At 48.2% G+C, this 24,617-nt stretch overlaps 1 protein-coding gene across 2 annotated transcripts in view; it reads right to left on the minus strand.

Annotated features, from left to right (window-relative positions):
- PDE8A (phosphodiesterase 8A) overlaps positions 1 to 24,150 on the minus strand; it is an 87,811-nt gene extending 63,661 nt beyond the window's left edge. For both annotated transcript variants that reach the window (XM_036012333.1, XM_028502276.2), the window contains exon 1: positions 23,949 to 24,150. In XM_036012333.1, the coding sequence (XP_035868226.1) occupies positions 23,949 to 24,134 (186 nt within the window). In that variant the 5' untranslated portion in view covers positions 24,135 to 24,150. The remainder of the gene's footprint in view (positions 1 to 23,948) is intronic.
- Positions 24,151 to 24,617: the final 467 nt, after the last annotated feature.

Here is a 24,617-nt window from a genome sequence, read left to right on the forward strand (position 1 = left end):
ACACCGACTGTGCTGCTGTGAGGCTCCGAAGAGGGTGATTTTCTACACGAAGCGAAAAACGTGAAGATCTAGTTTTCAAATGGAGAAAAACATTTTCGCTATGGGGTCAAAGAGTAAATGTCCTTAGTGTAAAAAGTACTTAGATCCCAAAATGAAAATGATCAAGGAATGTAAACAATCGGCAAAGAAAGTGTCAATTCCAAGATATACAGGGAAAAAAATTCAGTCTTAATAGTAATCAAATATTCAAGTAATGACTAGCTATTTGTCAGCTAAATTACCAAAGGGTTTTTGATAAAACAATTGATGTTGACAAAAAAAAAGTTCATTTTTGTAAGTGGCTACAAGCTTTCTGGCGAATAATTATTAATATGTTCCAGAATCCTTATTCCATTCCCAGAAACTGTCCTAAAGAGATCATTAAAAATACATTGACAATTACATAAATAAATATTCCACAGCAATATTACTTATTTCTAAATAAGAAACAGAGGGGAAGATTTGGGGTGGGGCGGAGGGGAGCACACCACCTAGATGCCCAGGAGCGTGAGACTGGTGAGTGACGTCACGGCTCGTCCCTGAGATGGAAACACGGTGAGATCGGAGCGGCTTCCGGCGCGGCCTCCACACCGGCTGCTACCCGCCCACAAGAAAGTGGAGAACGCAAGGCAACCACCAAACATTCTTAACCGCGGGATACCATCGATGAAGAGCTCAGTGTACTGTTTACTCCAGGCACAAGCTCTCTGTCTTGTCCCGAAACAGTAAGAGACGACTTGACTACCTTGTGTGACACACCACCACGGATTCCACCTCCAACATGCGTCCCAGCTCTGTCCACATCCCTCCACATCTACCGCCACCACCGCCGACCACAGGCCACCTTTGCCCGGACGGCTGCGACGGTCCTCCAATTAGTTTGCCTACTGTTACTTTCGTGCCCTGCAATCCCTTCTCCCACTCTGTAGCCGTTATTATATGCTATTAAGATACAATCAAAGTGATCATTTTGAAATACCCATCAAATCAGCCTTTTTCGGGATACGTTGCAAGTATATGTTAAAGTCTTGAAATCAACAATGTTCTGGAAACAAAATGAAATTTATGAAAGGAGAATAAAACCAGAACAGGCCAACAACCATGGGAGAAACCGAAAAGATTAAAGAATTAGCACCAAAAAGGGTTCTGAACCGTTGTTCATGTTTACTCACATGTGGTCGGTCCACCCCTCTTTCTTGGCCCAGGACAGTGACCCTCCCCCAACCCCTGCAGTCAGGTCACTGACTAGCCTGTGAGCCGAAGCGCCATGTGTCGCTGAAGCCTTTAGCTGATGGGTGCAGGCCTTCCAGTACCTTTCCCCACCGCAGCGAGCCCTGAAACTTGATGTCAGTATGGCGGTATCAGCCCTGGCTGGTGTGGCTCAGTGGACTGACTGTCGGTCTACGAACCCAAGGGTCGCTGGTTTGTTCGCAGTCAGAGCACATGCCTGGGTTCTGGGCCAGGTCCCCAACTGGGGGCATGCAAGAGGCAACCACACATTGATGTTTCTCTCCCTCTTTCTCCCTCCCCTCCCCTGTCTAAAAATAAATAAATTTTTTTAAAAAAAGATGGCAGTATCATAAGATGGTGAAGCCTCTGAGGTTTCATTTTTTTTAAAACGCCTTTCATCTTCTTTTTCTATGCAATTATTTTCAAAATTAGAATCACATAGTTACGGTCCTCTAATATAATTATCACTTAAAATTTATTCTTTTCCTTGTCAAGTAGTTGAAAATAACTATAATAAAAATATAGAGTTGAGAGTAGAGATAATGTCTCCTGACAAGAGACATTTACCACCATATGATGAGTATATCTCACTCACACTTTGGGAAAAAAAAAAAAGAAAAACAAAACAAAAAAACATTTCTCTACATAATTTTCTTCTACTGTTCCTTTTAGTCAATGTAAAAGTCGGATACATCTTCCTGGAGAAAAACTAGCACTTTCCTGCCAGAGTCAGAAACAAGACTATCCTATAGTAAGAACAAAACACTACCTTCTCTACGTTTAACACTGCACCGGAGATCCTATCCAAGTGAGGAAGGAACGATCCAGAATATCGCCACTGGCGACTGCTGATGAATTAAAGATGTGACGGTAACCCCGAGGTCTGGGTGGTCTTCTCCTTCACTGCATCAGGACTGATCCCTGTGGCAGTGGGATATGGCGGCACTGACCACACCCAACTTCCCAGACTAGATCAGAAAGAACGCTGCAGCTCTGTTATAGCCTATTGATGGCCTGCTCTAGGGGAGCCAGCCACCACATCATGAGGGTACTTGGGCGTCATGAGGGTACTTGGGCGGCGCTGCTAAGACAGCGCACGTGGAGAGGACTGAGCCCCCACCCACGACATCCAGCACTGCTGGACCAGCCGGGGGAGGGAACCACCTCAGAAAGCAAACCCTGGCCCAGTCAAGCCGTTGGGCGACTGTGGTCCCAGCTAACCCCTGACTGCAAGAGATTGTGAACCAGAACTCCCAAGCCAAGCTGCTCTCTAATTCCTGACCCACAGAATTTGGGGCTAATTTGTTCTGCAACAAATGTAACACCACACTCTCTACTTTTGTACATATTGTAAATTCTCCACAATAAAATGTTTCAAAGTAGTAAGTCAGCTAATTACAGAGAATCCTTTAGAGAACAAATAAGAGGTTAAAATGATGGAGAGAAAGAAAGAGCTAATAAGAGCTCTTCTTTGGAAAAGGCAGTCATATGTTATCTCAGTTAATCCTATTTAAAAATCTACCAGGTAGAATGTAAAAAAATCAAGAACTGTAACCCTCTGAGGAGCTACCAACTGGTTCCAGTCACACAGTGCTAGAGGCAGGGTACCGAGAGTCTGTTCTTCCCACCGCATCTCGAAGCCCTACTGACCTTCCAATTTCTCCATCTAGCCCTTCAGAACCCAAGTTGCTAAGGTCCAAATCTGTAAATTTTGCATGTCAATACTATCTTCCTTTCTTGCAAAACATCTCACCACTTCCCCTTTTCCCACTGACAAATGCAGCATCACTCAACGTCACCATTAACGTTAAGCAACCAGAAACTGCTGAAGGAAGGAAAAATGACAGGAGCTCAAAGCTCCAGTTCCCAGTCCAGATTTCTGGGCAACTCTGGAAGGGGCTGTTCTTCAGGAAATGATGACTAGAGTTGGCAGTGGATCAGATTCTCCAAACTTCTCTACCACTCTTCAGCTTTCCAAGTTACAGAGAGGCAGTGCAGGATTATACACACCAATATAATGATACTCTATTTCCCTCCTTGTTCCCAAGGGTAAATTGTATAACGGGGTATTGTATAATCACTTAAATCACCAAAATTAATTTCCAAATATATTGTTAAAAAGAAAGCCCTAATATACTTTTTAGAATATAGTAAAGACTATATCTTAAAACCATTCTTTTTCTAACAACAAAATTGAACCTTCCATTTTAGGTAACTACTTCCATTCATCGAGTGTTCATAATTTTTTTCAGGAGTTGAACAGGTGGTTTTATACTCACAATTCAATCAAATTTTGATGGTGACCCCCATTTTACAAATAAAAAGCTTGGGCCAGCAGAGTTTTTGTGCCTTGCCAGAGGCCAAAAGGCAGCGAGCAGCAGGGCTGGGACCCGGACCACACTGTCTGGGTGCAAAGCCATCATCTCCTGGCCGATTTGGGCTGGATTCTGTCAGGTTCGAGGGGCACGTGAGAACAGGCCACTCTCCCATTTCTAGGTGAAAAGGAACAACCGAAGCACAGAGAAGATGAACACAAAGGATATTTACATCACTTTCAGAGCCATTTCTGAGAACAGTTTTGTGAGGAGGGGATGGGGTAGGTAGCCGGATTTCCATTCTAAGGAAAGAAAAAGAAAATAAGGAACTCGACATATTTCTCAGGCTTAAAATAGGCTTGACCTTAGAATTGTCATGAGAAAAGCCAGAACAAATGAAGTCATGTAAACTGTTCTCAGGCCATGATTAGTGGGCCCTCGGTGCCGGGTTGAGGGACACTGACTGATTCACTAGCAGTGCTTCGCCCTTCTGGCTGAGGAGTTTTCCTACAGGTCACGGTTTAAAGGCTATTAAAGTCTCTATGCACAGTCTCAGAATCATCCTGTGCAACTTCACAGGGGCTTCAAGCTAGGGCAGCACCTGCCAGCACGTTTGCTGGGGGTGCCTGGCCCTCTCCTCCCAGTCCAGCCTGTCCCTCACCCTCAGGGCTCCTGTTTGACAATGGGCACGTGGGAGGGACAGGTTTTGAGTCCGGTGAAAGGGAAAGTAAGAAAGCGCCCTTCACCCATCTCCTGCCCCTCTTCCTCACTCTTCCTGGGCCTCTGCCAAGGGCAGGAGGGTGGGAGCAGTGTGTACTCTGTGGCGAGGCAAACCACGTCTAAGAGCCCATCTGGAGACCATTCTAGCTCTCTTCGCTCTACCTTTTCTCTTAATACAACTGAAGAAAAAATAGGCCTCTTTTCTTTTGAAAATGGCTATTAGAAAGCCATTTTGGGCTGTAGGTGATACACAGTGTTTCACAATCAGGCCAACAAAATACCGTTCCGCTATGTTTGTTTTCTGTGATCTGGAAATAAGGGTGCCAAAGAGCTCTGTCTGTAATGGAGTTCGTCGTCCCAAGAGCTTACCCGTTGTAAAGTTTGGGAATTTTGAGTGACAGATGATCAAACTCATCTGAAGGGGTTTCAGGCTGCAGAGGGATCCTTGGCCATTGTTTTTACATGGCCAGTTTTCATCCAAAGTTTAGATTTTCTCCAGACTGCGGTGGGTTATCTTGTCTGTTATGACAAAAACCAGTCAAAAAATAAATGCCACGTGCTGCTGGTAGGACCCAGGCAGTAAGCTCACCTTGGAAGACTGTTTGGCAGCATTTACGAAAGTTGAACATGTGCACATTCCGTCACCCAGCAAGTCTACTCCCGGGTACCTGCCCGACAGAGGTGTGTGCATGTGCTTCCCAGAGGCACACACCGGAGTGTTCACAGCGGTGCTATTCAGAATGCTGAAAAACTAGAAATAATGCTGAAGTCCAGCATCTAGCAAAAGGCAGATGGTTCAGCAAGCAGAGGCAGCGTGAGGTGGGGTGAGGTGAAGGTGGCAGCAAAGGATTCGGGCAGACCCAGCAGTGGGGGAGTCAATGTCAGGCGGCAGAAGGTCATCCTCGGGGCCGAGGGTCAGGGAAGGGGATGGTCGAATGCCAAGGAGACCTCAGTTGCGGGGAGACAGGGATGCTGACAGGTAGCCAGGCCAGGGTGTAGGAATTTACCACGGGAGTATGTCCACAGCCACAAGGCCCGGTCATCAGAAGTGGGACTGACTGAGTCTCAGGATGCGGAACTGGAATAACACAACTTTAATTTCCCCCAACAGAAGGGGGGTTTGCCCCGTTAGGATGAGGAGGGCAAGGGAGCACATCTAGCCAGGCTGCCAGGAGGCAGGGGGGGCAGGGGGGCAGGGAGCCAGGCAGACCGTCTGGGTATCAGCAGACTGAGAACGGCGCTCTGAAAATACACTGGAGCGGGCGTAACTAACCCATACGTCACCGTCACAACACAGCAAACGTCACCTGGCTTCTGACACCTCCCCGAACCACTACCTGCGCAGGCGCTGAGCCTCCGGGAAAGCTCGGAAATACACCTCTGCAAAGGGCAACTCGAGTGAGGAGATTGTTACCCCTCTGAGGTCCCCGTTCCCTGAGGCGGGGGGGGGGTCCAGCTGGATCTGCACAGCTCGTGTCTGTCCCCGCAGCTGGACGAGGCGTCTGTCCACTGAGTTACTGCTGCTGGCTGTGCAGGCTGGCTCCCTGGGCAGCCGTTCCTAAATATTGAACGGGTCACTTCCAGTCGCTTGATTGAACACCACACAAGTCTCTCAAAATGTTCTTTCAGAAAATCACATGGCATTTTCTTTCAAGACGGAGGTGCGATAAAATCAACAACTTTTGACAAACTTCAAATTCCAAAAGGGCTTGCAACATTCCAACTCAAGAAATAAAGAATTCCTACGTAACAGAGAGATAACACGCAGCTATAAACCAAACGCAGTCTGCAATGTGAGTGACACATCGACTCCGCATACTCTCCTGATGGAAAGGCAAACTCTGGAGAAGCTGCTGAAACAAAACGTGAGAAAGCGTATGAACTAGGTTCCGTTCATTTTGGTGGGAGACAAATGACATGTTGTCATTTATTCCTCAGCGAAACTATCCTTCAATCCACATTCAAACCATTGTCTAAAGATAGAAGGAAGGATGTTATCCCAGCTGTAATGCTAGGGAATTGGAGGTCAAACTAGGATAACAACGCCTGAGACCCTGCTTGGGTTCAAGTGTTCAGAGACACACCGCCGGCAGGACGGTAACAAAAGGAAGCAGAACGCAGAGACCCAGACGCTACCCTCCCTCTCCCGCTGCTCCTCTTCCTTTCCGTGACCTGTATCAATCAGGGTGCTCTGGTTACAGACACAGACAATTAACTTCAGATCATTATGCCACAAGGTAGATTTACTGGCTCATGTGAATGCCAAGCCCAGAGGGAGGTCTTGTGAGCTTCAGACAAGATTCAACAGGACGAGTAAGTGGGAGCAGAGGAGTTTCACGTCCTGCCTGACGTAGGCCTGGGTTACGTATCTGTGACTGAGCCAATAATCGGGACAAGGAGGCACATCTGGGACCAAACGTCACAACTGCTATGCATGGGAGAAGGGAGAAGGGGAAGAACTACCGATGTTACCACAGAGGTGTGGCAGGGATGGCCAGCTGTCCAAACCCAGTTCCTCTTCCTCCTGGGCACACACAGATCCTTCTTCCCACACTTCAGTGAAATTGGGTGTGGACAAGCAACCAATGGGATGAACTGACACGGGCCACTGCCAGGTCTAGCCCCTGGAACCCCTCGCGCACCCTTCATGCTCTTTCCCCTTCCGCACGGCGAACTTGGGAGCCACGGGCTGAAGGTGGCAAAGGCGCAAGTTGCAAGGAGCCCTCACTCCCAAGTCCCCACTTCGAGACGAGTCCTCCACTGCTCGGGGACACTCATTTTGCATTTTACATGACTATGAGCCTGTCACCAAGGTTGAGACTTTTATATGCTTCTGGGTTTGTTACAGCAGTCAGCCTATCCTCACAGGTGAAGAAATTAAGGCCCACAAGGTTGGGTGACTTGCCCAAGATGGAGTTAGCTGATAAAACATTAATACAAAAACACGGGATGCAATGATCTCACCCCTGGAATGCAAAAACAGAATTGAAAACAAGTAATAATTCTGAGAGCAATGGATAAAAAGAGAAGTAATGCGCAATTCAGAGTCATTAAGTGACTTTTGAGCAAAACACACAACTAAGAGAAAGGGTCAACCAGGAAGCCCTTTCTGTGTCAAAACTTGCTGAAATTTTCCCACAAGCTATTACCCACGCTTCTCTTAGCAAACACAACAAATTCAGAGTTTCTCTGGTAACTCAGAACGCAAACTGTCTCCGATTCAGAATTAACACAACTCTCATCACACACAAGTGTGGTGTAAATTCTTAAGACGAAGGGTGTCCAGGGCCTTGGCTGAACCCCAGGCCAGCCGAGGTCATTCTGCCTGACTGGCAAGCACCCTCCCTTCCTCTGAGAGCTGCTCCACCCCGCTGCAAGGACCCAGTTCTGTAGAAGTTGTTGCCCATCACAGCAGCTACCAACTGGCCACTGGGGTGGCCAGGGGTCCTGAGCCAGGACCATCCGGGTCCTTCCCAGGGGCTTTCACATGCTGGCGTGAAAGGAGGGGGCTCTCTACTGAGGAAGCCGTGCCCTGGGAGGCTGTGGACAGGCACTGTTCCCTGCTGACCAGACAGACGTCGGCCCAAGAAAATGGAGAGGGCAGCCAGTGGGAGAAAAAGATGGAGAAGAGCCCCGGCTTCGTTTGTCCCAGAGGCTGGCATGCCCCTGTCCTGCCCACGGTGTGGCTACGTGAGCCAGGCTCCAGTCATCCACAGATTTCACTTCTGGCCCCAGCTAGTTAAGATTACGTTGTCGTCACCTGTGGTCAAAAGCATCCTGAACAACATAATCAGGAAAGCTGTCTCAAAAAAACAGACAAAAAACACTCACGACACCTCACGAACCTCACAAAGTAAAATGAGAAACGCAGAGGCAGTGAAATCTAGTGTGGGTTCGGAAACCAGGCGACTCGCCGGGAAACCTTGGGCAAACTGTCTAACCTCCCGCTCGGCTCCGTTTTCTTCCTCGGCAAGGTAGCCAGCGAGGTAACACCAAGCCCACGGAGAGCACTTAGAGCAGTGCCTGGTAGGTAGTGAACATCTGACACGTGACACTTTACTATTAGCAACATCTTAGTTGATTTCTAGGTGGCCCGTGTTTTAGCAGGTCACGGTGTAACAAGCCAGATGCAAACAGGTGTCCAGCTGGTCACGGGAAAGCTGTTTCTCCCACACAAGCGGACTCTCGGCAGCGCGCCGTCAGACCCAGGAGCTCTTTCGTTTGTAACGGATGGTAACCCAGCTCTGCAGTCACAGACCCCCTGCAGGTGATTAGGCAAGAGAAGCTCCATCAGCCACCTGCCCGTGCCTCTGGTCCCTGGGATGTCCATTGTCTGTTGACGTCCTTCAGCTCCCTGGAGCCTCGGGGTAAACACCGTCCCAGAGCAGCCCACAGGGACCTCTCCATCCTCTGAGCATGCACGACCTTGATAGTTTAAACCCTTCATCCTATCTTAATATGTCTTTAATGGAATGAGTGCCACAAACACAGAAATCTAAGGGCATGTGTTCCAGATATAAAACACTTCCTCCAGCAGTTACCCAACTTCCTTCTCAGAGCTCTGCCTTCGCCCAGGTCCTTTCACTCATGCTGCTGACGAAGTTCTGGAGAATTTCTCAGCACAGTGCTTGTGAGGAACCTGCACCGTCCGAAGTCCAGAGGGCATTCGGTCGCTGGAGGTGTGAGTCCTTGAGGTGCTCGGTGTGTAAGGCGTGGGCTAAGGCTAGAGACGCAGCAGGAGGCTCCTTGGGCTGGGCTGTGTCCGTCTGGGAAAGGGATCTGGACTTGGCCATGGGAGGGCTTTGAGTAGGAAATGGCACCGCTGGGTGCTAATCTGATCGCTCTGCTCCCCTCTCCGAACCTCTGCTTCACAGAGCTGCGTGTCTGGGCTGCGGCAGGTGGGGGCTGGCTCTCTGGGAACTAATGAAATGAGGTCTACAGATACGTTCTTGAGTAGCTAAGGTGGGGCAGCAATTCCAGAAAATGCTCTGATGCAGGAGAAATGAGAAGGCAGGTCATTTTAGCAATTGGCTGTCCAGCAGCAGAGAAGGCTGAGAACACCTGGGGACAGAGGCAAAGCTCTCATGCCACCGTTTAGCAACTGCTGACTCCAAAGCCACCTGGTGGGGTGGAGCCTGGCTATACGGTGGCTCCAACTGGGCAGGGCCAGCCCGCTGGAAGACCAAGTTCATGTCACATTAGCCCCAACCAGAGACCACCGCCAGCCAGCATACATCGCTGCACTCCAGCCAAAACGGAGCACGGTCAGAAAACTCTCCATGGTAGCACAGCCGGCCTGGAAACAACTGAACCTAAATCAAAATCATGTGATTACCCAAGAGAGTCACTGTGGGATCTGAAGCTGTCCTACATGGCAGAAACATTCTTGGCCTCTCAAGACAAACACAGCGTTTGGCACTGAAAACTGTTTTTTGGTTTACAGACCAGAAAAGCAAAACACCCCTGTTTATTTTTCCATTATCAGCATATTCGGCCGCATCGAAAGCGTAAGAGAGCTTCCCTCTCTAAGGGCCCGGTGGTGGGAAAGTGGGTCTGACTAAGAAGCAAAGAGAAACAAAGGAAGCCTGCCACTGGTCTCCTCCCACCCCTTCTCGCACGTGCTCATTCCGCACACACCAGGGCCGGGGGCTCTCGGCTGAGTGACATGGTTTGCCACCGGCTCACAGTGAAGCAAGTACTGAAAAGCCAGGATTCAAACCCAGGACCTCTGACTCCCATTCCCTGCCCTCTCTGACTGCACCATGGCAATGGGGCGCTCGGATCTCTAACAGACCCTGGAGAATCGGGGGACAGGGAGGTGCGCACAATGGGAGGCAAGCCTACTCGCTCAAGAGCGCATCACCCCAAAAGGAGGCTAATCTTACATCGTCCGTTACTGACAGAAGCCAAGTGCAGCTCCCGGCCCCCAGCGAGCGCTGAGGGAATGTGCGTTGAACGTCTGAAGGACTCCTTCATTGATCCAATAAAGAATCAGTGACCTCCCCGTCACAAAACTTACCAAACCGGAGCTCTCTGTATGACGGAAAGTCGATGACACAAGGCCTGCTATGGGGAGAATAGAGGCTGTAGGGCCACTAAAACACTTTCCAACTCATAGTCTCTGCAAACCAATTTCAGTGCAGAAGTACTGATGTTCGTCAGGTCTCTAACTAGTCAGGGTAATTAAAAACATGGAAGGCTGTTCCAGGTTAAAAGAAATCCAAGGGTTGCCTTGGTCAATGTGGCTCAATTGGTTGGAGCATCGTCCTATAAACTCAAAGGTCATAGGTTTGATTCCCAGTGAGGGCACATGCCCAGGTTGCAGATTCGGTCCAGGTCAGGGTGTGTAGGGCAGGCAACTGATGAGTGTTTCTCTCTCACATAGATGCGTTTCTCCCTCCCCAAACAATGTAAAAATAGAATTACCATAATGATCCATCAATCCCACTCCTGGATACATGTCTATATGTACACCCAAAAGAACTGAAAGCAGGCACTCGAAGAGATTTGCATGCCACGTCCATAGCAGCATTATTTATAATAACCCGAAGTGGAAACAACCCAAGCATCCATCAACGGACAGATGGACGAACGACGTGTGGTATATACACACCTGAAGAACAAAGCTCTGACATGTGCCATAGCATGGATGAACCCATTAAGGACGTTATGTTAAGTAAAATAAACCAGTCACAAGAGTACAAACATACATGACCCCACTTAGATAAGGTACCTAGAGGAGTCCAAAGTAGAATGCCAGGGGGTAGAGAAAGGAGGGAATGAGGATTTATTGTCTAGTGGACACCAACTTTCAGGCTGCAAAGGTGAGAAAGTTCTGGAGGTGGATGGTGGGGGTGGTTGTACAACAACGTGGAATGCACTTATGGCCACTGAGCTGCACACTGAAAAATGATTGAAACAGTAAATTTTATGATATTGGTACTGTACCACAATTTTTTCAAGAACCCAGTATGTACTATATTACCTAATTTCAGTAAAAAGTGTGTGTGTGTGTGTGTGTGTGTGTAATCTGGAAGGATATATACTAACATGTTAAAATAAATGATCTCTAGGTAGTGAAGACTGCATTTCAGCATTTGCTAATTTTCTACAATACACGCACTACTTCTGTAATAAAAGATGTTGTATAAAGCAAATAAAAAACATAAGAGAGTGTGAGACCTGATTTCACAAAATATAAAATATCTAAAATTCATAAAATACATGCACAAAAATAAAAAGACTAGAGAAAAATGCCTGCACTAAGCATGAGAGATCAGAACAAGACTCCCAAACACACTACAAAGTTCTTACAAATTTTTTAAAACTCTAAAACCCAGAGAGAGAAATAGACAACAGGAACTATGATTCGCAGAAGATAAAAGTGTCCAAAACACACTTCGGGGTGGATGGAAACAATACATGAAATAAATTCAAATAAAAACACCAGTAAAATACCACTCTCGGTAACATTCTTGAAAGCATTACAAACACTCACATATGCAGCCGCAACACAAATCTGATCGCGTCCGTCTGGAGGGCAACAATATGTATCACCAGCTTTTAAAAGTCAATAGCCAAAATGCTGTGAAAGACTGATGCATCAAACAGATGTATCTCACAAACAGATGCTGAGTGAAGTAGTGAAGTAAGTGTTCCATAAAAGAGTACCTAGTATGTAATCCTGCTTATATGAAGTTCTAGAACAAACAAAGCTAATCTGCAACGGGAAAAAAATAACAAATATAACAATTGCTATGTTTTTTTGGTGTGTATGCAAGTATTTTTCATTTGCATGTATTTTATGTGGTGATAGTATGTAATTCTATTTCATATATCATAGCTTATTAAATCATTCTCTTGTTTTGCACTTTAAAAAGGAGGATAGAATTAAGAGGGTGGTTGCAGGAGACACTGCCTGGAAAGGGACATGAGGGAACCTTCTGGGTGATGACAATGCTTCACAGCCCAAGAGGTTTTGATTACATAGGCATTTATGTACGCACTGTCAAGACTCAGCACATGTACAGTAAATATTTGTGTATTTTATTGTGTATAAATATTACCTCAAAAGAAAATAATGCTAAATAAATACTGAACTCTAATAAAATTCATGCTACAATACTGAAGGGAAGGTGTACTGATGATGGCATTTATTTTAAAATACATGAGAGAAAGAAGGTGGCTAGATAGGATGGATAGATGATTATGTGATAAAGCAAGTACAGTAAAATTCCTTCAGGAATGCTGTATATTTGAGGTTTTTCATAAGAAAATGCTTAAAATACTAAAAAACAGTGAACAGTCATGAGGCAAACGTCTGGAGTGCTGGAAATGTTCTGTCTTGATCTGGGTGGTGATCACACACAGCATTCATGGGTAAAATCTTACCCAGCTGTCCGCTTTGAGATTTTGTAACTTTTCTGTGTTTTTAGCCCAATAAAAATGTTTTCAATAAAACAGCAACCAGACTAGGACTTTAAAGTGTGTATAATTAATATCCTCAAAGAGATGAGGGAGTATGCTGCAACCAAAAAACACGAGTAAGCAGTTACGGAGAGAACAAACCATAAATCCTGAACACAAAAACTGTCCACATTTAAAACTCCGTGGGTGAGAGAGCTGCGCAGACCCTGAGGAGGGAATCTGAGAGCTGGAAGAACACACTGAACAGCCCTCCCAGGCCGTGGCACAGACATGGGAAGTGAGAGGAAAGTGAAGGGACACAAGGCGCAGACCAGGACGTGTGAAAACCCTATCATTTGGAAGGAGCTGCAGAAGACAGAAAATGAGGAAATGGAAGGGGGGCATGTGAGGAAATAACAGCTAAGTGTTTCCTAGAACCAAGACAAAACTGTTTACAAAAATCTCTTTTAATTATAGTTATTTAAAGTAACCTACATGGAGGGAAGGAACATACCACCATTTTATGGGAAGCTCTCTCCCTAATATGCAGTTTAAGTAATTGTGCAATTTAAGTGGTCCTTGTTCTTTTCTGTATTTTCAAGCTTCTACAATGAACATTACTGTTATAACGAGGAGAAATAAAAGTGTACTTATATACAATAAATCCAGAACCAGCAGACAAGAGAGGCTTTTTAAAGAACTCCCTGAGCTCTCTCCCCTCTGGCTTCTGCCCTGTGCTATTACAGTGAACCTGTTTCTGTTAAGTGGCGACCACAAACTTGGGCAGGTCATTGGGTCTCCTTAAATTTCTGCTTTTTTATGTCTTCAGCAGGGAAAACAAAATCCCTCCTTCCCACCTCACAGGAGCTGGGGAAACAGCGAAGGAGACGGGGTGTAAAAATAGCACTTGGTAAACCATAAAGCGCCGAACAAATTGTGGCGTGCTATCTCAGCCCTGAGCTGGTGAGACCCAACCTCCGAGCCACTCCCCAGATCCAGGCTGGCCTCTGGCTCCTCCTCCCTCATCCCCTCCTTTCCCAAACCACCTCTGCTAAGTTCTACCTGCTCACACCGTGCGCCTGAACCACTGCAGCAGGCCCTGGGCAGCACCCCGCCTCCAGCTTTTCCTCACGCCAAGCACTGCCATTTCCTCAGGAACTTAATCTTCTTAGAACATGTTTATATCCTCTCACTACCCCGATGAAAATGAAAAGCCTGTGGGAGTTCTCTGAGGTTTACGGGATGGACTTCCAACTCCTCCACGTGGCATTCAGGGTCCCCATCCTGTCCTGGTCAGCCTCTGCAGAACAAGCCAGCTGCCTCCACACACCCCCCCCCTACACGCACGTCTACCTACCCAGGTCCTCCCAGTCTTCTTAGCCCAGGTCAAACTCCTCCCTCCCTTCCTCTCTCTATACCGGAGGACCAATCCAGACCACGCTCCTGGCTGTCCTTGGAGCACCCCACCACCCCTCCACTCCTCTGGCACTACCATCACGTCTAGGTCAGAGGCCCCACTGTCCCACAGAGGACCACTTGTGCCCTGAGGACAGCGCCCGGCACAGCCCTCTGACACCCCCGTACCAGGCACTCAGAGACCTGCTAATCATTTTGGTCCTCGAAATAAACTTTCTTTACTTGAATTTTACAGTAATTTTTTCTTTATAGCTCTAATATCTGTGTGTATATTATATATATATTCCCACACAATATACTGTATAGCTATTAAACTTCAAATGAAAGGAATTACAATTTGTAAGTTCCTCCATAACTTCTTTCAACATTAAGTTTTCGAACTTGATCTATGTTGATACGCGTGACCACAATCCACTCATTTTCAAAGCCGTAAACTACCCCGATGCATACACGTTATCACGGCTTATTTATCCATTCTGTTGTTGGCGGCTCCTCGGGCTTCATCGCACGGTCTGCTAACAAAAAGCGATGCTGCTGGGAACACTCTTGTACACGCCTCCAGTTCACCTGTGTGCGAGTTTCCAGGAGTGAAACTGCTGGCTCACCGCGCGCGTCGCACGTCCAACCCTGCCTTGCAGTGACGACGGCTTTCCCCAGCGGTAGCACTGATTCACACTTCTGCCTCCGGTGTTGAAGAGTTCCTCAAAACACGGCCGGGCTTGGAAGCGCCTGCCAGCCTGGTGGGTGTGAAATGTTATCTCACTGTGGTTTTCGTTCGCATGTCCCCAGTGAAGCTGAACGTCTTGTCATACCTTTCTTAGCCTTTTGGCTTCCTCTTTAGTGACATGCCTGTTCACGGCTTTGCCTATTTTTCAAAGGGACTGTTTTTTTTTTTTTCTTATTGACTTGCAGGAGCTCTACGTATAGGGTCTGGCACGAATAATGTCCCTTTTTTTATTACAAAACCTTTTATTACAAAATCATAAGCATGTAATTCTATAACATAACAACATCACATTCAAGCACACCAGAGGACATTTTAGGTGAAACGTGCAAGTTAAAACTATAAATTATGACACCCGTACCATCACCCTGCTGACCACGCTCAGGCGGGCGTTACTTCTGCGGGACCCTGTATTATTCTACATGCTGCTACTTTATTGGTGTTACCTGTTGCAAATTTCTTCTTCCGGTCTACGGCTTTCCTTCATCTTCACTCTTGTTTTCCTTTGTTTTTACTGTTGGCACTATTACAGGTGTTCCCATTTACCCCCTGTTGGCACTCTCTTTTGATGAGGAGTTCTTTGTGTTAAAGGAGCTCAATTTATCAACTTGTTTAGTAAGTCCTCCCCTGCCCAGAGGTCATGACAATACTTGTATTGCCCTTTAATAAAAAGGGGGTTCAAATTAAAATTTCAAAAAGGAAGTTATGTAAATGATTGATAAGCACATAAAATATGCTCAGAATTATTATCCACCGAGGAAATGCAAGTCAAAACCATGAGATACCATCACCTACCCACCAGAATGGCTAACATTAAACAACTGATAACACTGAATGGCGGCAAGGATGTGTGGGTTCGACAAAAAATCCATGATGTGTTTTCCATACAATAGCTCTAGTAGTTGTGTTTAACTTCATTCAAAGTTTTGTTTGTTTGCTTGTATTGTGACAGCAGTCATATCAGTGTGCATTTAAAAAAACTTATCAAAATTGGAGAATTTTTATACAGCCATTTTCATATTAAAGATGGAAGAAAACACGCAACATTTTTGGAATATTATGCTTTATTACTTCAAGAAAGATAAAAATGCAACTGATACAGAAGAAAAGATTTGTGCAGGGTGTGGAAAAGGTGCTGTGACTGATTGAATGTGTCAAAAGTGGTTTGCAAAGTTTCTTGGCACTACTGACAATTTGGCCAAATAATTCTGTGCTACGGAGCTGTCTCACAGTGTTTAGCAGCACCCTGGCCTTGACCCACTAGAAGCCAATGGCAGGAGACAGCAACATGCTCAAAATATCCAAATCAATAAGGTTATTGGTGAAAATAAAAAAAATGTGTCTTTTATTTTATGGAAAAAAACATACAGACTTTTTTGGCAAACCTAATACAATTGTTGGCAGGAGTGTGAAATCGTGTAACTTACTCAGAAAAAAGCCAATCGATTTCTTAAAAAGCTGAGCAGATAACTCCTACACCCAGCAATTCCACTTCTTGATATTTACCCAAGAAAAATGAAAACATATGACCACAAATTAATACCCACTAGAATATTCATAGCAGCTTTGATCTTTAAAAAAATTTTTTTAATTTTTTTTTTGAGAGAGAGAGAGACGACAATTTGTTGTTCCACTTATTCACGCCTTCATTGGCTGATTCCTTCCTGTGCCCTGAGCAGGGGTGGAAGCCACAGCCTTGGCGCGCCAGGGCCAGTCCTTTGAGCTGCCCCGCCAGGGCCGCCGAAGTGGAGATGCCCCTGGTATCCACCGACAAAAGGATGCATCACTGGACTGCGATCTGGTCATACGACAGAATACTACTTAGCAAGAAAAGAAAAAACAATCTACTGACTCATGCCACATGGGTGAATCTCAAAAATATCATGCTGAGTGGAAGGAGCCTAGAATAGGCGAAAATAACTTATACTGGAAAAAATCAGAACAGTGGTTGCCGCTGGGTGGAAGTAAGGATGGGGAAGAAGCAGAGAGAACTTTCTGGGCAATGGTGGTATTGTGTATCTTGACAGATGTGCACTACACAAGTATCATACCTGTGTCAGAGCAAAACAAAATTTGAACCTAAGTGATGTGCATACCATAGCCTTTCGGGATTAAGTATCCTGATGTGTGGAACTTGCTTTAAAATGCATCCAACAATTAAATGGACTGCTGGATGGATTAAGGAATGGAGAGTTGTAATAGAGCAAATACAGGAAAAATTGTTAACTGCAGAATGCAGGCAGCAGGTAGGTAATTCAACTTTGCTGCATGTTTGAAATTTTTCACAATAAAACTTTAGGAAAAAGACAAAAATATATATTTTTTTAAAGGAAGGGATTTGCTTTAAAAAAAATAAATAAGCACTGCCCTGGCTGGCGTGGCTCAGTGGTTTGAGCGCGGGCTGTGAACCAAAGTGTCACAGGTTCAATTCCCAGTCAGGACACATGCCTGGGTTGCAGGCCACGGCCCCCAGCAACAGCACATTGATGTTTCTCTCTCTCTCTCTCTCTCTTTCTCCCTCCCTTCCCTCTCTAAAAATAAGTAAATAAAATCTTAAAAACTAAATAAATAAGCAGATGTATTTGAGCAAAGTTTGCCTTTGAGAAGGGTACCTGAAAGAAAAGACCAGTCCTTACACGTGACCGAGCCGTGGGGTTTACAATACAGTTTCTCACAGGTTATTTTAAGTGGTCCTCACCAGAACCTAGGTGTTCCAGCCCCGTCTCATGCCTACAAAAACTTAGGATCAGGAGTTGGCAAACACCCCACAACCAGTACCTGATGGTGCTGAGCTGGACCTAAAGCCATTCAATGCCTCTGGCTCCTCCTTCCCCTGTACCCTTACAAACACCCCCCACTGGGGAGCTGCCATCGATTCTAAACATTTGAGGACAACATGGCACTGATGTGCCACCAGCCCTTTGGGCTGTCCCCGGAGCAGCGTGAGAAAAACTGAAGTGGCTGCTGCACTCACCAGCAGGATGTGGAAGGGAGACCCACACAGACAGTAAAAGAACACGAATTCAACAGCCTGAAAGCTTATTTCCAACCCACACACGAGAAAAGCGCTGGCAAGCCCTGCTCCTTGAGTCCTTTAAAGGCCACCCTCCACGTTTGGAGAAATTGATGACATCCGCCGTCCTGTCTGTGTGAACGCGCGAACTGCAGAGGATGCTGGCAGCTGAGAAACTGCCATACAAAACGTGTCAAAAAAAATAACAGTGTCAAAGCCGCTCTCTGACATCATATCCAACTGCCCTCCTCGCCAGAACAGAAGAGGAGGTGGGGACCCAGGAACAACGTGCACCCCGACCAACCACAGCCAAAATTCAAGGTGGTGCTTTACTACCCGCCCCACAGACTCATCATCGCTGGCTCAGGGTAGGTTGGCTTTCTGTTGAAACATAAACAACACACCCCAGCAATTTTCGTTACATTTACACAAGGTGAGAGAGACCCACAGGACATGAATAAAAGGCCTCGCAGCCATAGAGGTGGCCCAGCAATGGGGGGGGGGGGGAGGACTGGAATGACGCTAGAACGCAGTCCTCACCCTCAGGCGGCCTCTGATCCAGCAGGAAACTTAAGGCAGAAAGAAATCCTAGGCCCGCAAGGGCTATAGGGGCCAAAGGGGACGGTCCTGAGAGCAGAGAAAAGAGCGTACAAGTCCAGCCAGGAGCTCGAGACGGATTTCAGCTGTGCCCTGAACAGCCCCGGGAAGGTTTGCACACTCGCAAGTGGGTCGGGGGCTGCACTCCAGGTAAAAGCTGATGCTTGAAAGAACGGGCTCTAAGGGAGCTCCTGGCCGAGGAAGGCCGCCTGCAGCCTCGGTGACAGGGAGAAGGATGCCCGCCAACCCACTTCAGAGCGGAAAGAGCACAAAACGCCGGACTTCAGGAGTTACCTGGCACCGGGACTGAATACAGCTGCAACTTCCGCAAACACGGGAACCTCAGGCAGGGCTGGAAGCGAGTTCCCCAGGAAGTGAAGACTTCCAAAACCCTGACAGCATGCGTAGATCTAGGACACCTGCTTAAAACCCAGGTGACCTGCGACACCTACAGCCTAGCGGACAGCCAGAGAACGGGAGACCTGATGGTGAGACGTGGTTCACAGGGAGCCGCAGCCCAGGGGGTGGGGGCCAGGAACCATGGGTCTGAGTCCCAGCTTAGCTGTGTGGCCCTGGGTGAGTTTCCAACCTCAGCTGCCTGTCTGCAAAAGGGAAGTGGTAGCAGGCACCTCACAGGGTTCCAAGGATTAAATGAGGTAACATTTGTAAGGCATCCAGCATGGCGCCTGCCCCAGAGAAGGCATCCAAGAAATGGTGGATATTATTAATATGAATAGTTTGCACTCTAAGAACTTCAGAGTCCAACACACCTCCTACTGTTCTCAGTGTATTGAGAAACCAGGCTGAAGTCACTGACCTTGGACAAGACCAAGGGATTAGTCATGTCCTAACTTTTCTCTCTCTCTCTCTTTTCTCTGATATTTTTAATTTTTAAAACTATTTGTTCCTTTAAGGCCTTTTAGGTTACTCTGAGATGCCTGCCTCATACCACCAACCTTCCCCTGTTGAAGAACCCAATCCAAATGGCAAGCCATCCAAGGGCAAACAGCGTCATAAGCTAGCTGCTTCACAGGGAACATTTGTGCCAGAAGGGGCCTGTGGTCCCTTTAACAAGGAGAGGGTCAAGGCCAGCCCAGGGCAGTTCTGAGCTGATAGAGTTGTGACATTCACAACATCTATCTTAAGAAGCACATTTTAAATTGTGGTGGTAATATTAAGCAGTAAAATAATATATAATACAAATGCAAAGTATTCTATGCACACAGAAAGCCAAATCTTTACAGCTAGGCCTGGCAAAATAAATTCTATATGTATACCAAAAGGCATAAGAACACCAAAATGAGAGAACTCACAGCCCTTAAGCTCCAGAGATAAAGTACAGTCACTTATTTCAGAAACAGAAAGAGGGTCTCATTTTCTCAACTACACTGTCCAAGGAAGCTTTTAGTCCTTCCATATAATCTGTGAATGGGGGGTGGGGAACCAGTCAGGTCACACACAAAGCAAAGTTTGCTTTAGTTTAGGGAAGCATAAAAATTTGATTCATCGTGCCCTGGCTGGTGTAGCTCAGTGGATTGAGCGTGGGCTGCGAACCAAAGTGTCGCAGGTTCGATTCCCAGTCAGGGCACATGCCTGGGTTGCAGGCCATGACCCCCAGCAACCGCACATTCATGTCTCTGTCTCTCTCTCTCTCTTTCTCCCTCCCTTCCCTCTCTAAAAATAAATAAATAAAATCTTAAAAAAAAAAAATTTGATTCATCCACTTGGTAAGATTAAGAGCAGGCAACAAATTTTATCCCATAAGTAAGAAACACCGAGAAACTACTCGACTTTACTTGACTAAGATGGTAAGTTTGGCCAGTTTTGTGAAGGAAGGTGGACTGGCAAGAAAAAGCAAGACAACAGGGATGCTGGTGGAAAAAAAGAAAGAAAGCAAGAAAGAGAGGTGACGAAAAGAGAATGAGGGAAGCAAAGACTACACACAGACAACTCGGAGGATCCTGAGTGCTGGAGGCACTGACCCTCGGCTGGTGGCGGCCACGCTACCACCATCTGTCACCTGCTGTGTCCTGCTCATCCAGCTGCACTAGCCCTTCCACCTTTACAGGGAAGGCCGCTCTGCTGGCCAGGGCAGACACAGATTGTTCCCTGGGGGCAAACACACCAGGGAGTTCCTCAACACCAAATCCAAATTCTACGGCCGGCCTCCGCTCTGGTTAGAACTGGTTTCTGTTTCTCCTTTTTTATGGGTTGGGTGGACTCTGCACTTCCTCAGCCTGGTTCACACAAGTCCCCAATTCAATCCACGGCTGCGGAAGGCCTTGGTGGGCCGCCGGGTACAGCAGTGAACCAAACAGCCGGGACAGCCGCCTCCCGGAGCCGGCGGGGAGGGCATCCGTCACGGGCAGTGCTTTCGGTGTCTGCAGAAAGGGTGGGAGGGTGAGCACACAGGGTCTCCTCGGACCCTCCTGCCCCACACTCAGCTCTTTCAAGGGCGCTCAAGCCCTAACTAAGGAAAGGGAAAACGGAGGAAATCCAAAGACCGACAAGAACACACTGAAATGTTACAGTGAAGGCTCACTCTGATTGAAAACAAAACAGAACTTTCAGTGTTCAAACTGGATGCCGCATTCGTCATCCGTAACCACACAGACTCTGACTCCCGAAATGAATCCACGGGCAGGGTATTTTTAGTTACACGTAATGTAAGTTCATAAAGATGACCCAGCCTAACGTATTACAAGATCCTAAAGTACCTTTGGAATCATTAAGAAGCATATTACGTTTATTGAGCTTTACTGCTAAGTATAGTTCTTGTACTTTGAATACTGTGGTCTCTCATGTCCTAACATGTGGTCTGCCTAAGATACACCTCAGTGAAAGGGCTCCAGAATCCAACAAGTTTGGGGAATGTTGCGTGCCGTAAACCATTTGGGGATTCACAGCGTATTTTGGAATAGTCAGTTTGGTGACAACGCCTACGGGAAAGAAGTCTGCAGAGCTTAGTCTGAGCCAGTGTTTCCCAAACTTATTTGACCACGAACCTTTTTTTTTCAATTTAATACTTTTTAGGAGTACACAAACTATTTCAGGGAACACAAGTGGGATACACCACAATGCAGGGGATACATTGCTTAATTAACCTGAAAATGCAATTAATGTCTATCTCCCAAACATTCTGACAAACTGGTGTGTACTATATGCTGTTGGAAGATAAAAACTTCCCCCACTTAATTTCTTTTTGAAAATCACTCAACAACATGCTGACTTGCTGTATTTTAGAAAAGAAAAATTTTCATGAACTAAATGGATCTTGATACGTTAACAAGAGGAACTCAGAATAACTGTAAAATGAGATTTTGCTAAGTTGCTGGCAGTTTATCTTCTTCTCTGAATATGTGCATGTGCATTTAAATTTCCAGGGCATATTTAATAGATTCCCTTAAAGAAACAGTATCAAACAAACATAAAGGCTAATGTTTGCCTCTGCCCTGTTACCTGACATGTCTAATTGCGAACGCCTATTACTGAGATGGGGCACAGCTCATGAATCACAGGCATGAGACTGGTAATTCTGTGGCTGTGGTGTTGTCACAATCTCACTCTTCCTCTGGATATAATAATATAATCATAGTCTTAAGCCAACACATTGGAAGCTGAATGGAATCAAATGACTGGAAAAGTGTCGTCATTCCATTAACAACAAAAAAACAAAACAAATCACCTTCAGTAAACATGTATTTGGCCCCTGCTGTATGCATGTCACTGGATGAAGCGCTGCAATGATAAATGGGTTTTTGTGGGACCGCAGATCAAAACAGTCTGACAGTAGGACGAAATATGTAAGACTCTCAGAGACTAGGGAGACATCTAGGCACTGTGGGTGACCGACCACGAGCAAGCTGCTGCACTGGAGATGCTCACAAGACACCTCGGTGAGTTTGAGGACACCCACACACCACCAGAGAAAGGCCGACAGACGCAAAGGCCTCGTTCCGGTGACCCACACGCTTCCTAGTAGTTCATGCACCGGAGCTGAGACAGAGTTGGGCCAAACAACCTGAAAGCTGTAAAAAGTTTTCATATTCAAACTTCACTTGTGTAATGTCTTTCCTTTCTCTCCCCCTTCTCTCTCTCTCTCCCTCTCTCTCTCCCTCTCTCTCTCTCTCTCCCTTTCTTTTTTAAGCCAGTCAAGTAGGCCTAATGCACAAAGCTCTACGCGGGTATGTACAGCAGCCTGGGTTAATAAATAGTCTAAAACCACTGCTGGGGGTGTGGCTTCGAGGAATCTACAGGAAGAACCCAGCTTCTGAGAGTGAGAAAAAGGTGCATTTTCGCGGGGAGCACAGGAGGGGTTGGGGGTGGGGGGTGGAAATCACTTCATCTATGTTGTGAGATCCTGAAGATGACTTTTGACTTTCCCACAGAGAAAGTGTTAGGACTACTAACAAAAATTTAAGGCAGAAAGTGAACCAAACTAGAGCTCTGAAATGCGGGGGGGGGGGGGGGGGGGGGGAACCACGAGACGCTGTCCAGTGGTGCTCAGTGAAAGAGAAAAGCCAATTATTTTGCAAATGACTCTCAAGCAGCAGGGGTGAAAGGGGTGAAAAGGGTAAACCACCTGTGGCCACACACGAAGACTTGCCTTCCCTAGTTTAGTAAAACATAAACGCCTAAATCCCAGCTGTAACATTCCAAATTCAAGAACTGGAAAACTGCTGTGTGCCCTCCTGAGCATTTTTTTTCTCTCTCCTTAAAAAAAAACAAAAACAAAAACAAAGATTCCTTGAAAATGAACACACGCACAAACAAAACAAAAACAAAAAACAAAAAACACACGCAAACAAGAAAAATAAACCTTAACAAAAGAGTAAGCCCCAGAAACTGACAATACACGCGGAAACAGGCAATTAAAAAAAAAAAAGGAAAAGTCGCCAACGTGCGCGGCGAGCAAGCCTGCGCAGGAACAGCGAGCCGTCCCGAGGCCGCCGTCGACGGCGGCGCCCCGGCCGCACGCGCCCTCTCGGACCTGCACGCTCCCCGGCGGGACCTCACGCACCTGCCGCGCGGCGCGCGGAGCCGACGCGTTACCGGTCCCCGCGCAGAGCGAAGCCGCCCCGCGCGCAGGCGGCCCCGGCAGCCCGCCGCGGCGCCGCGGAGCCGGCCTCCCGCACCCCCTCCGCCGCCGCCGCGAGAACCGAAAGCGCAAAGTCCGCGCAGACCCAGCGCCCCGCGGGCTGTCGTCCCGCCCGGTGAAAGGGAGGGGACGCGAGCGCCTCGAGTTCACCGGGGACCCTGCGGCTGCGGGCGTCGGGGGGCGTCCCGCACCGCGGCCTCGCCCGGGCGCCACCAACCGGGACCCCGGGCCCGGGTCGCCGCCCCTGGGCGCGCTGCCGCGCGGGGAGAGCTGCGGGCGGCCGTCCGAGTCCCCCGAAGCCGCGGCCCGGGCCCCGCGGCTCGGAGGTGGCCGTACCCGGCCCTGAGGGCAAGTTCCCGCCCGCCCACCCGCCCGCCCGGCGCCCCTTACCGTGTTGCTGCCGCCGCCGCGCGGCCCGGACGCCGCGAGGCGGGGGCCGCCGGTCGCGGGCGACGCGGTGGTCTCCGGGTGGTGAGGGAGGCGCGGCCCGGCGGGGCCGGGCGCGTCCTCGGCCTCCTTGCCGCCGCCGTACGCCGACCCGCTCTCGGAAACGTGGATGCTCGGGGCGCAGCCCATGCCGGCGGCGGCGGCGCCGCGGTCGCGCTGGCGGGCGGCCGCTATCCGCTCAGCAAACGGCCCGCCCGGCGCCTCGGGGCCGCCGCGGGCGCCGGCTCATCGCCGCCTGGGCGGGCGGGCGGGCGGCGAGCGCGGGTCTCCCGTCAGGAAGCGCGGCCGCCCCTTTTATCGCGGAGCGGGCGCGGCGGCGGCGGCGGCGGCGCGGCGCAGGGGGCGCTGGGGCGGGCGGCGCACCGCGGCCGCCCCTGCGAACATGCCCTTCCTGAGGCGGCGAGCGCCGGCCGCCTCACATCGCCGGCGCGCCCGGCCGCGCTTCCGGGGAATGTCGGGGGAGGAGACCCGCGCGGTCGCTGCCCGAGAGCCCCCCGCCGCCCCTCGTCCGGGCGCCGGCGGCGGCGGCGGCCCCCCGGCTGGCCGCGGCTGAGGGGAGCCCGTCGGGGCGGGGAGGCGCGGCCGCCTGGGCGGGAGGTGCGGAGCGCCGAT

Source organism: Phyllostomus discolor, chromosome 12 (genome assembly GCF_004126475.2).
Source record: "Phyllostomus discolor isolate MPI-MPIP mPhyDis1 chromosome 12, mPhyDis1.pri.v3, whole genome shotgun sequence".
In the NCBI taxonomy this organism is placed as follows: Eukaryota; Metazoa; Chordata; class Mammalia; order Chiroptera; family Phyllostomidae; genus Phyllostomus; species Phyllostomus discolor.